This window comes from Candoia aspera, chromosome 9, assembly GCF_035149785.1.
Source record: "Candoia aspera isolate rCanAsp1 chromosome 9, rCanAsp1.hap2, whole genome shotgun sequence".
NCBI lineage: Eukaryota > Metazoa > Chordata > Lepidosauria > Squamata > Boidae > Candoia > Candoia aspera.
The window spans coordinates 22756077-22767987 of record NC_086161.1 but is presented as its reverse complement, the minus strand read 5'-3'; the positions used below and the strand labels follow the sequence as shown (position 1 = coordinate 22767987).

The 11911-nt window shown below is 49.2% G+C and overlaps 1 protein-coding gene across 1 annotated transcript; it reads left to right on the top strand.

Moving 5' to 3' along the window:
- Positions 1 to 2476: 2476 nt before the first annotated feature.
- Positions 2477 to 6473, top strand: LOC134502723 (small serum protein 2-like). The gene is made up of 4 exons (XM_063311195.1): positions 2477 to 2770; positions 3654 to 3747; positions 4083 to 4212; positions 6301 to 6473. The coding sequence occupies exons 1-4, from the start codon at positions 2492 to 2494 to the stop codon at positions 6404 to 6406; spliced, it is 609 nt and encodes a 202-aa protein (XP_063167265.1). The 5' UTR covers positions 2477 to 2491; the 3' UTR covers positions 6407 to 6473.
- Positions 6474 to 11911: the final 5438 nt, after the last annotated feature.

Genomic DNA, 11911 nt, shown 5'->3' with positions numbered 1-11911 from the left:
CGTCCCTGGGACAAGATTTCTATGGATTTTATTGTAGATCTTCCTCCCAGTCAGAAGAAAACTGTCATTTGGGTTGTAAAAGATTTTTTTTCCAAACAGGCACATTTCATTCCATGTGCATCCATCCCGTCCGCCCTGCAATTGGCACGCCTATTTCTCATCCACATCTACCATCTCCACGGTAGCCCCTCCCATTTGGTCAGTGACCACGGGACACAGTTTACTTCCCAGTTTTGGAAATCATTTTTAAAATTGATTGGCACCAAACAAGCGCTGTCCACCACTTCCCATCCGGAGACTGACGGATCTACTGAGATTTTAAACTCCACCCTTGAACAATTTCTTAGAGCGTATATTAACTACCATCAGGATGATTGGGTGGAGTTACTGCCTTTTGCTGAAGTGGCTTACAACAATGCTGTCCATCAAAGTACCGGGAAAACCCCTTTTTGTATGGTTTCTGGTCACGACTTTGTTCCCATCCCTGAACTGCCACAACCCCCTTCCCAAACATGTTCTGCCTCTGACTGGGCTGTTAAGCTGGCTGATTCCTGGCCGGTGATTCAACAGGCTTTGGCTGATGCCCAGGCTGCTTACAAGTTTCAAGCCGATAAGCATCGTTCCTTGCAACACGACTTCAAGATTGGGGATCTGGTGTATCTATCTACCAAATCTATCAAGTCACCACAACCCTCTAAAAAACTTGCTCCCAAGTTCATTGGTCCTTTCCCTATTGTTGGTCTTATCAATCCAGTTACTGTTAAATTGGACCTGCCTCACAATTTGAAATGCTTGCACCCTGTTTTCCATTGCAGCTTGCTCAAGCCTGTCCATCACTCCTCCCGCTGGCATCCCCAACCTCCTCCTCCTGCTCTGATCATGATTGACGGCCAACAGCACTTTGAGGTCAAGGAGGTCGTTGATTCTTGCAAGCTTCGAGGCACCCTCCAGGGTCTGGTCCAATGGAAACACTTTCCTCATCCTGAATAGGTGTCTGCTCGCCACGTTAATGCTCCTGATTTAATTCGCTGTTTCCACTTGGCTTACCCTTTGAAGCCTGCTGCTTAGTGTTTTCTTTCTTTTGGGGGGCAGTATGTCATGTTCACTGTTTCGATGTACAGTTGACATCGTAACATTTCACATGCCATGGCGCTGACGTGCGTTTCTGTTTGGGAGGGAGCTGCTGTGAAACTATCCTGCACATATTATCTACTATTTGCTGAAAGATGGTGTCCTGGTTTCATCTTAGAAACGGGGTCTCCCCTGTCCAAGTCCAACACCTTAATCCCCACCTAATGCTCCCAACCCAAATCACCAAAGATATTCACTCTCTTCATACAGGAAAAAGTAAATTAAAATCAGAGCAGCCTTGGGGATTTGATATTTGCCAGTGGACTTCCATATTTAGCAGATTGCCAGCACAGCACAACTCTACGTCACAGATCAGAGGAATGCGAAAATGCAGCCAGCAAGTTAAACAACCACTGCTCTCCTGATGTGGGAAATGTACATCATGGGTGTACATCAGTGTCCACAGAGGGGTGGGTCAAAATCAGCAAGATGGTGGGTGCAGGGTTCCCCCCCCCCCATTTCAGATCCTATTGTTCCCTCAAGTAATTTGTTCACAGATGTCTATAGAGATACATTTTTGGGAAACATGGACTTTTCATTGTGGAGGTTTGGAAGAACCCTCCAGGTATCATTGCCTTGATCTGGAGTTGTTAGATGAACAGTGGCTCTCACCTCTCCAGCATCACTCACAGTGTCCCTCACTCAGGGCTCTGCCAGCTGCAGCCTCCCAGGACCTTGGATCCTGACCTCCATCCTGGGTCCTTTTTTCAAGCTGCCCCTTCAGACTTCAGGGGAAAACAAAAAAAAAACCAAAGGGAAAATTCTCCTTCCGCTTCTCCACAGACTCCGATTTCCTCTCTGCATTCTGAAAGCTGTGAACTCTCTTTCCCAGATTTCCACTCCAGAAGACTCACTTTTCTTTTCTCCCTTTCAGGGAATCTTCTACTGCTCTGGGCCAATAACCAACCGCCTTGGAGGACGCTAACTCGGTGTTCCTGGAAGGTGGGAATCTTGTTCTGGCAAAGACCAAGAGTCGGAGCGAAGCAGCTCTTTGCCTCCCTCACAGAAAGACCCCTTACAGGAGAGGGATGGGCAATGTGTGGCTCCCTCCCGCAGAGCCACAGAGCCAGCGTGTTGGACCAGTGCAGGACAAAGGCACCCTCGATCATAGCTTACAGCCCAAGAGCATGCAGGGGAAGCCACAGAAAGAGAGGACTTTACCGTAAGTCCCACTTCGCAGAGTAGGACGGCCAATTGCCGGGTGGCCTCCACTCCTGAGGACCCGAGATGGGCAGGGGGCATCTTGTGGGAAGGTGGGGAGGAGGCCGCACCTCTGGCTGCTTGAAACTCTCCCATTCCTCTGAAGATTTTCGATCTGGCCATAATTTAGATTTTCTCTTACCACATTCTTCTGAAACTGATGAAATACTTTTCGTTTATCACATCTACCAAACAAACACCAGCTATTTGTGAAGCAAATGTTTTCCTTCTGGCAGTGGCTAATTTAGCAGAATGTTCACCCAGAAAATTTTTTGGAAAGTGCTCAAGGGGCGGTCTCGGTTCTTACATTGCCTTCTTGGACATCTGTATAAATTGGAGGAGCAGATGTCCTGCCGACCTCAGAGAGAAGGGCTACTCCTGGTCACAGAAGTCACTCCTCCTGACCAAGAGTTTCTGGACATTCCCCAAAGCCAGGATGGTAAGTAAAGTTCTTTGCTCTCCCGTTGCGAAAAGAGCCGGATCTGACTCGGGCGTCACAAGAGAACGGCTGGAGGAATGAGCCGGACACGGTGGCTGTGGGGCAAATAATAAGAGGAGCATTCTGTACATTATTTTGATAAAATAAAGCTGGAAATACCTAAATAAATGAAGAAGAAATGCCATCAGATGCGTCTTTAGAACCCCAGAAGAGAGCAGCAGAAAAGGAACTATCTGCAAAACCAGTTCACTGCCCTTCAGTGTCTGTGGGATGAGTGTAAATCCATGCTTTGCTGGTGTGATTTTTGGGCAAGGACTTGTGCAGAGCTTAATTTCCAGCTATTTAGTACAATTAACAGCAGATACCCCAAAGCACAAACACACCTCTTGTGTATGGGGGATATTTCAACTCAGCAGTGCAGAGTCAGGATTGTCCCCCCAAAGCATCATTGTGGGGAGAGGGCATGAAAAAGGGGCAGAAAGAGATGGGAGGGCGAGGCCCTCCCTCCCTCTGTGCTGGGCTCAGTCCAGCTTTGCCACTGCAGAGCCTTCCTTCTGGAGGGGGAAACGCATGAAAAGCAAGCAATGGAGGAGCATTACTAGGAGGGTGAACCAGCGGCCGGGATACTCAGGCACCCTGGATTGTGTGCTGCTGGCCCAGAAAGGGGGGGGGTGCTCTGGGTTGACGCTGTTGTGGGCAGGAGATCCGAATGCACACACTCACAGGTTGGCAAACGTACCCTAGAGGACTTTTTCCAAAGTTCATGAACGTTGCAGCACATTATGAAACAGAACATTGGAAAGACTTTGGACAGCCAGTTTCTCAAACAACTCAGCTACTAAGTTCTCTGGCCACTTATTTTTTTCTTGTGCTCCTTTCTCAGAGAGTCTTCTTCAGCCTGATGATCTTCTCTTTCACGCTGGCTACATGTGAAAGAGCTTGCTGGTTTAAAGAGCATCAACTGGAGGTTAGAGATGGTAATGAAGCTCCTTATCCCTCTGAGCAAATAATTATTGTACTGCTTGCCAAAGTCTAGCAATGCCAGGAGAAATGTGGCTTGCTTAATTTCTACCACCCAGGTTTCCATCAACAGTCTCCTACCTGGGCCAGAAAACAATTGATAATCAGGGTCCTTGCAAATCTAACAAATAAGTATAATAAATGGTATGCACCAAATGCAGAGAATTTATATCCTTGTCACATTTGTCCAACGGTGGAGTTCTCATAGCAGCCTCCAAGTGTGGAGCTGGTTTCTCAGTGGGGTTTGGTATTTGGGTGCAGCTGCAGGTTCAACGGGATTCTTTTTTCACAGGTCAAGAGGTGAGGCCAAATACATGCACTGATCCGCATGATAATACAACACATCTCATTCTATCCACCTGGACTACAGCTTATTGCTTGAGATGTGAGTGCCATAGAGCTGGGAGGTTCTGCTGTGAGAGGTAGGAAACGGTTCCAGGCACACACTGGATATATCAATTTGGCCATGTTAAGCCAGAAGCATCTATTGAGAATCCATGGATACATAGACATAGATGAACCGTCTATGTAAGACAAAAAGCCAGACCGACCATGGAAGGGCAGGAGCCTGTATGGGGACTTACATTTGGCGATATGGGAGGGGCTGGTACTGCCTGCCTTGAAGGGGCATTCCTGCGCCCCCTTCTCAAGAGGCCATCCTTGGACCGAACAGCGTTAGACAACTGTCGTCCAGTCTCCAACCTTCCCTTTTTTAGGGAAGGCTGTTGAGCGGGTGGTTGGCACACAGCTACAGAGGGCCCTGGATGAAGTGGATTATCTGGACCTTTTCAGGCTGGGTTCAGGCTGGGGCACAGCACTGAACTGGCATTGGTTGCATTGTCAATGACCTTTGGGGGGCTCTGGACAGGGGTGGTGCAACCATTCTGGCCCTGCTGGACCTCCCAGTGGCCTTCTACACCATCGACCTTGGTATCCTCTGGACTGGCTTTAGGGGCTGGGAGTGGGAGGCACTGTGTGGCAATGGTTCTCCTCCTTCCTCTGCAGCTGGTTCTAGTCCGTGTTGTGGTGGGAGTGGTTGAGCCTGAGGCCCCTGCCGTGTGGGGTGCCTCAGGCCTCCAGCCTTTCACCTCTCCTTTTCAACATCTACATGAAACCACTGGGGAAGGTCATCCATTGGTATGGGGTGCAATGATGATGATAGCCAGCTATACATCTCCACCCCTGGCGGGGCAGGTGATGCTGTGGCAGTGCTGGCCGAGTGACTGGAGGCTGTGAGGGTCTGGATGGGGAGGAACCGGCTTTGACTCAATCCTGGCATGGCAGAGCAGCTCTGGGTTTGGCCCCCGAGGCCCAGGTGATATTTCAACTTTGACTCTGGACAGGGTGGCGCTCCCCCAGACTGAGCTGGTGCACAATTTGGGGGTCCTCACAGACTCACAGCTCCTGCTCAAGGAGCAGGAGGCAGCTGTGCCTGGGGGGCCTTTGCACAGATTTGTCTGGTGTGCCAGTTGTGCCCCTTCCTGGACTGGGAGGCCCTGCTCACAGTCACTCATGCCTTGGTCCCTTCCTGTTTGGATGACTGCAACATGCTCTACATGGGGCTGCCCTTGAAGACCACCCAGAAGCTACAACTGGTCCAGAATATGGCAGTGTGCGCAGTGATGGGTGCCCCTAGGTTTAACTGTGTTACTCCTCTGTTCCAGGAGCTGCCCTAGCTCCCGAATTCCTTCTGGGAGCAATTCAAGGTGCTGGTTCTCACCTTTAAAGCCCCATATGGCACGGGACCAGGTTATCTGCAGGACCGCATCTGCCCATCCTACCAGATCAGGAGGGTGGGCACGCTCCTAGTCCCTTCCCTTAAACATTGCCATCTTCTGGGATCTAGGAAGCGGGCCTTTTCCGTGGCAGCCCCCGCCCTGTGGAACACCCGTCCACCTGAGGTTTGCAGGCCCCCACCCTCCTAGGCTTCCGAAAGGCACTTAAGACTGGGCTTTTCCCCCAAGCGATGGGATGGGGTGAGATCGATGAACATTTTTGCGGTGGACTGGCTGTAAAGGTTTATCCTGGCGCCAAGTTTTTAACCATTTGTGGTTTCAATAGATATATGTATATGTTAATTCTACTATGATGCTGTTTCACCTGTGGGCTGGGAGCTGCCCAGAGTTCAGTATAAGATGGGCAGCTAAATAAATCTTTTGAACCTTTTGTTCATCCTTCTGGGCAGATTTGCATGTCTGCAACAAGCTTGTTAGGCTTTTTGCAGCCCAACACAGGGGCATCCAAAAGCCATGTCCTGGGTGTCTCAACCTTGAGATTTCTCCATGCAGAGGTAGGGTCCAAGAACTGGGTTTCTGGACTCTAGCAAAGCCTTGGGCGAAGCAGCTGTTCTCCCAGGAAGTTGCAATAGTTTTGTGCAAGTTCTAAGGTGGAAGATGGTCTTAGGGGACTTTAGAAGGCCTTTGCCAATTAAGGTCAACTATGACTGACCACAACCTCTTCTTCTTCCTCCTCCTCCTTCTCCTCCCTCTCCCTTTGTTTTTCCTTTCAAGATTTACTGGTATTGCAGAAAAAGAAGGATGCAAATCAGTGGCTAATACAGAAACCTGTGAATATGAACTCTATAGTCTTGATGACCCATCGAAGCGCTGTTCCTAAGCTTGGATTCTCATCTCTTGGATTCTCATCGAGGAACCTGAATAAATCTCTCACATGAGCATCTTAATCTTTTTCTTGTCTTTTCTTGACATTAAATAACAACTTGATATTGGTTTTTAATGGCACCCACTTCAGGAACTCAAAGTGTATGCTCTGAACATGATAATATTGGAACTGGAGATGGCACAACAAAGTTCTTCAGTTCATATTTATTCATATTTTATTTTGAACAATAGATGGGGGGAAGGAAGGAAGGAAGGAAGGAAGGAAGGAAGCGAGGGAGGAAGGAAGGAAGGAAGGAAGGAAGGAAGGAAGGAAGGAAGAAGGAAGGAAGGAAGGAAGGGAGGGAGGGAGGGAGGAAGGAAGGAAGGAAGGAAGGAAGGAAGGAAGGAAGGAAGGGAGGAAGGAAGGAAGGAAGGGAGGAAGGAAGGAAGGAAGGAAGGAGGGTGTGATCCGGGATATTAAAAACCAGCTCAGTGCAAACCAGATGCCACATTCGCATCTCTTTGGCTTGATCAGTATTAACCAGAGTGTTTTTGCACATTGGATGTTGATCAAATCCACTTTACATTATCTTCAACATACTATGCAAATCCACAAAATGGATTAATTCACTATCCAGGTCAAGCATGTTGTGTGAATGCAACAGAGTCAAGCTCTTCACATTAGTAGGCTGTGGAAGCTAGCGATCAGACAGATTTTCCCTAGCACCCCCTACCTTCCTTTTGCGGCAGAAAACTCTGCCAGCATTATCCTTGCTGTCCTGCTGCCAATCTCTATCTGTCATGTTCACTGTTTCAATGTACACTGTACATTAGGAGCAGCTGGGATTGTGAACTTGGGAAGATCCTACAGGGGGAGGGATCTCATTTGCACCAAGGGTTTTTAGTTTGCATTTGGCGCACTTTCATCATGCTCAGGTTTCTTTGTGATCCTGCATATTATTCTTTAATAAATCAGATGTCTCTGAATTCCTGCTCATGAGTCTGATAGTGTTTTAGAATAGGCATTCATTACATAAAGCTGAGAATCACCAAAGTTGTACCGTTAGCTCCCACCAAGATCAGTTTCTTGTGAGGGAAAATAGCTAACGATGGCCGAGTCCAAGCTCACGACTGGGGGACTTGAGGAGCCGGCTAGCTTGATGCCCGAGTCGACGGTCAAGAGCAGAGAACTGAGCCTCACCCCAGAACCTTCAGATTTCCGGCAGAAATCGAGTTCCAGCCCTGAAGTGGAGGAATCTGATGATGGGGGAGAACCAGAGCAACTGGCACCCAGTGAATCGCCCACAGAGTTGATCACCTGGGATGAAATGGGAGAACCCCAGCCAGAGACGTCCCAGGCGTCCTGGAAGTATCGGTTTCCACTGACCCCAGACGTAGAATCTACCATGGTATCAACAGAGAGACAGCCTAACACGCGAGGGAGGGAGGAATCTCAACCCCCTGAAAGGCTAAGAGTGGTGGAGGCCAAAATAGAATCAATGGAGTACATGTTAAGAAACCTGCCTCTGTCATGGGGGGGGGGGCAGGGGAGGCACGACGGAGGTCCCAGCTTCATGCAACCATCCCCCATCCTCCCACCCAGACCGCCGGCGGAGCAGGGCCGGAGACCGCTCCAGGATGATCTCCACCCTGCAGGGCTCGACCACCAGTGTCCCCACCCCGCAGAGCGACAACTACCATAACCTGGGGCCCAAACACTCAAGCAGCCGCTGATTCCACTCCAACCGGAGTGGGGGTGAGAGACTTTTCTGTCAGGTTTGATGGGGATCTAACCAAGTTATCTTTCTTTCTAACCAATGCTAAAAGTTACATGAGGCAGTTTGGAGCATACTTCCCTTCCGAAGAGGCTAAGATCACTGCCATTGCCACCAACTTGAAGGGTCGAGCGGCTGACTGGTATGTTCAATTAAGTGAGGCTGACTCCCCTGAACTTGAGTATTTCGAGGACTTCATGTGGGCGTTAAAGCTGTATTTTGAGGATCCTCTGGCCAAGGCAACAGCTAAGAAGGCGCTGAAGGATCTTACCCAGGGCCAACTGTCTGTAGCTGATTACACCCTGGAGTTTAAGGCTTTAGCTGGGAAAATCCCCGACTGGTCTCAGTCAACCTTAATAGAACGATTTAAAGAGGGACTCAACAGGGACGTCCTGTGGTGGGCGTTGTGTAGGGACGACCCAGAGTCATTGTATGAATGGATCTGTCTGGCCAGCAAGGCTGAGCATGCCCAGCATACCTTCATGCAAACCAGATGACCTGAAAAATCACCAGCCTCCATGAGGGGACCCCGAAGTGCTGCAACTGCTCCCCGGCCAGGCTATAGAGCCTGGGAAGAGGAGAGAGATTGGCGCTATGCGAGGGGTCAGTGTCTCCGATGCGGAAAGGAAGGGCATCGAGCAGCTGATTGCTCAAAAGCCAAGGCTGGAGATCGAGCGGGCAAGCTGCCGGCCAAATCGCCCCCCCCCCCCCCGTGGCGGATGACAGCAGCCAAGGGCGCAGTGGATGCTGAGGAAGTATTCTACTTCTCAGGAGAGGCTGAAGATGACTCTAAGGAGCCGGCAGGAAATGCCAGCCACCTGCCATGAAAAGCGCCTGCGGGCAGGTGGAGGAGGATGGACGCGAGGATGCTATGGTGAGTGCTGACTGTCCCACTTTAGCAGTAAAAGTGAAATTGGGCTCCCGCACAAAAACTACAGAGGTCTGGGCTTTAGTTGACTCTGGGTGTTCCAGGTGTCTAATTCACCCTGATCTGGTTGCTGCTTTGGACCTGCCTAGCTTCCCCCTCCAGCAGCCTTTGATCTTCACACAGTTGGATGGTTCAATGGTGGGGGGGGGGCAGCAACCCATTTCACTGGAACTGTCGCAATGCAAATGGGCAGCCACCGTGAGACTTTAAAATTCGTAGTAGCACCTGTTGGCAATCCCTTGGTAATTCTGGGGATCCCCTGGTTGACCTATCGAAGCCCATATATAAACTGGGAACACAGAACTGTGACTTTTAAAGATGGCTTTTACCAAGCTCCTACAGCGGAGAGAGCTTCACGTGCGGGGGTTGGAAGGGCTGCAATCGCCATGCTGTGCCCTAACTTGGTACATCTAGAAGGCTTGCCCGATTGATACCAAGACTTTGCAGACGTTTTGGGGGAAATGGAAGCAGATCAGCTACCCCCCCCCCCCATTGGAAAACTGACTGTGCAATAGAGTTGGTTCCCAATGCTCAATTGCCCAAGCCAAAAATTTATCCAATGACTCAGAAGGAGCTTGAGGCATTATGGGACTTTATTGACAAAAACCTGTCAAGCGGGTTTATTGAACCTGCAAATTCCCCAGTTGGGGCCCCTGTGCTATTCTGGGAGAAGAAAGATGGCACGCTTTGACTCTGTACGGACTATCGAGGGTTAAATTCTGTCTCAATTTGCAACAAGTACCCTCTCCCGCTCATGAAGGACATGTTAGCTCACTTGTCTAGGGCAAGATTTTCTCCAAGCTCGATCTTCGTGAAGCCTATTTCCGCATCCGCATATGAGCTGGAGATGAGTGGAAAACCGCTTTTAATTGCCCACTGGGTTCATTTCAGTACAAAGTCCTCCCTTTTGGGTTGGCAGGGGCACCCGGAGTCTTCATGCAATTGATTAATGAAGTATTACATGATCATTTGTTTAAAGGGGTCCTGGTTTATTTAGACGATGTTCTCATTTACACTGAAACCGAGGAGGAACATGAACGCCTCCTCAAACAGGTGTTAAGCAAGCTTAGAGATGCCAAACTCTATGCCAAACTTTCCAAATGTGAGTTTCACAAAACCCAACTTGACTATCTGGGCTATAGAGTGTCTGACAAGGGCATTGAAATGGACCCTGCAAAAATTCAGGCGATTTTAAGTTGGGAACATCCCCGCACCCGGAGGCAATTGCAAAGTTTCCTTGGGTTCATTAATTACTACCATCAATTTATCCAGGGCTTCACTGAGATTGCTTTGCCCCTCACTGATTTACCCTGTACCAAGAGCTTAGGGGAGACACACAAAGTAAAAAACCCTGGGGCAGTGCTGAATTGGACGCCTGAGTGCCAGGCAGCATTTGAGAAGTTAAAAAACCTCTTCACTGCTGAGCATATTCTACAGCACCCCGATCCTGAACGCCCCTTTGTGGTCCAAGTCGATGTTTCTGACTCCTCAGTTGGGGCTATATTGTTACAGAGAGATTCTGAAAATCACTTAAAGCCCTGCGCTTATCTGTCCAGAAAAATTTCTGAAACCAAATGCTGGTGGCATGTTTGGGAAAAGGAGGCGATTGCTGTAAAAGCCACTTTGGAAGCCTGGCGTCACCTCCTGGAAGGCGCTAAATGCCCTTTCGACGTTTGGACCGATCACAGGAATTTGGAAGCCCTCTGCAAGCCCCGGCATCTCAGCCCTAAACAAATTCGCTGGGCTCAGTTTTTCAGTCGCTTTAACTTCCAGTTAAAATTTATTCCAGGAAAGAAAAACTTTCTGGCCGATGCTTTGTCACATTTACCTCAGGACCTTGCCCACTGGCAGAGGTGGTTGGGACTGTTCTCACCGAACCACAACTGGGCTTAGTTGCTGTCACTCGGAGCCAGACCCATGCGCAGGCAACCCCGCCCGCAGCCCAGTCTGGGAAGCGGAAAGTGCAAGTTCCTTGCCAGTTACAGAAAGACTTTCTCCAGGTGCTGAAATCTGACACTTGGTTGCTAGCTAATAAAGACACTGTTCCTTTTGAAAATGGTCTGGCATGGGTGCAACACCGCCTTTATGTACCCGAAACTTTAAGAGCTGACATTTTACAGCGTTCCCATGATGATAAACCTGCTGGGCATTTTGGTTTTGTCAAAACATTACATTTGGTTCGTCGTCAATTCTGGTGGCCCGCCTTGAGACGTGATGTAAAAGACTATGTGGCTTCCTGTCCTGTTTGTGCAATGTCAAAACGTAAGGGGGGGAAACCACGGGGGCTTCTACAGCCAGTGGCCAGCCCGTCCCGTCCCTGGGACAAGATTTCTATGGATTTTATTGTAGATCTTCCTCCCAGTCAGAAGAAAACTGTCATTTGGGTTGTAAAAGATTTTTTTTCCAAACAGGCACATTTCATTCCATGTGCATCCATCCTGTCCGCCCTGCAATTGGCACGCCTATTTCTCATCCACATCTACCATCTCCACGGTAGCCCCTCCCATTTGGTCAGTGACCACGGGACACAGTTTACTTCCCAGTTTTGGAAATCATTTTTAAAATTGATTGGCACCAAACAAGCGCTGTCCACCACTTCCCATCCGGAGACTGACGGATCTACTGAGATTTTAAACTCCACCCTTGAACAATTTCTTAGAGCGTATATTAACTACCATCAGGATGATTGGGTGGAGTTACTGCCTTTTGCTGAAGTGGCTTACAACAATGCTGTCCATCAAAGTACCGGGAAAACCCCTTTTTGTATGGTTTCTGGTCACGACTTTGTTCCCATCCCTGAACTGCCACAACCCCCTTC

Bases quoted from the DNA above. Each gene is read 5' to 3' on its own strand.
- LOC134502723 (XM_063311195.1), top strand. From the start codon at position 2,492: ATGAAATACTTTTCGTTTATCACATCTACCAAACAAACACCAGCTATT. The intron at 2,771-3,653 runs GTAAGTAAAGTT...CTCCTTTCTCAG, and splicing joins CATTCCCCAAAGCCAGGATG to AGAGTCTTCTTCAGCCTGAT. The intron at 3,748-4,082 runs GTAATGAAGCTC...CTTTTTTCACAG, and splicing joins TCAACTGGAGGTTAGAGATG to GTCAAGAGGTGAGGCCAAAT.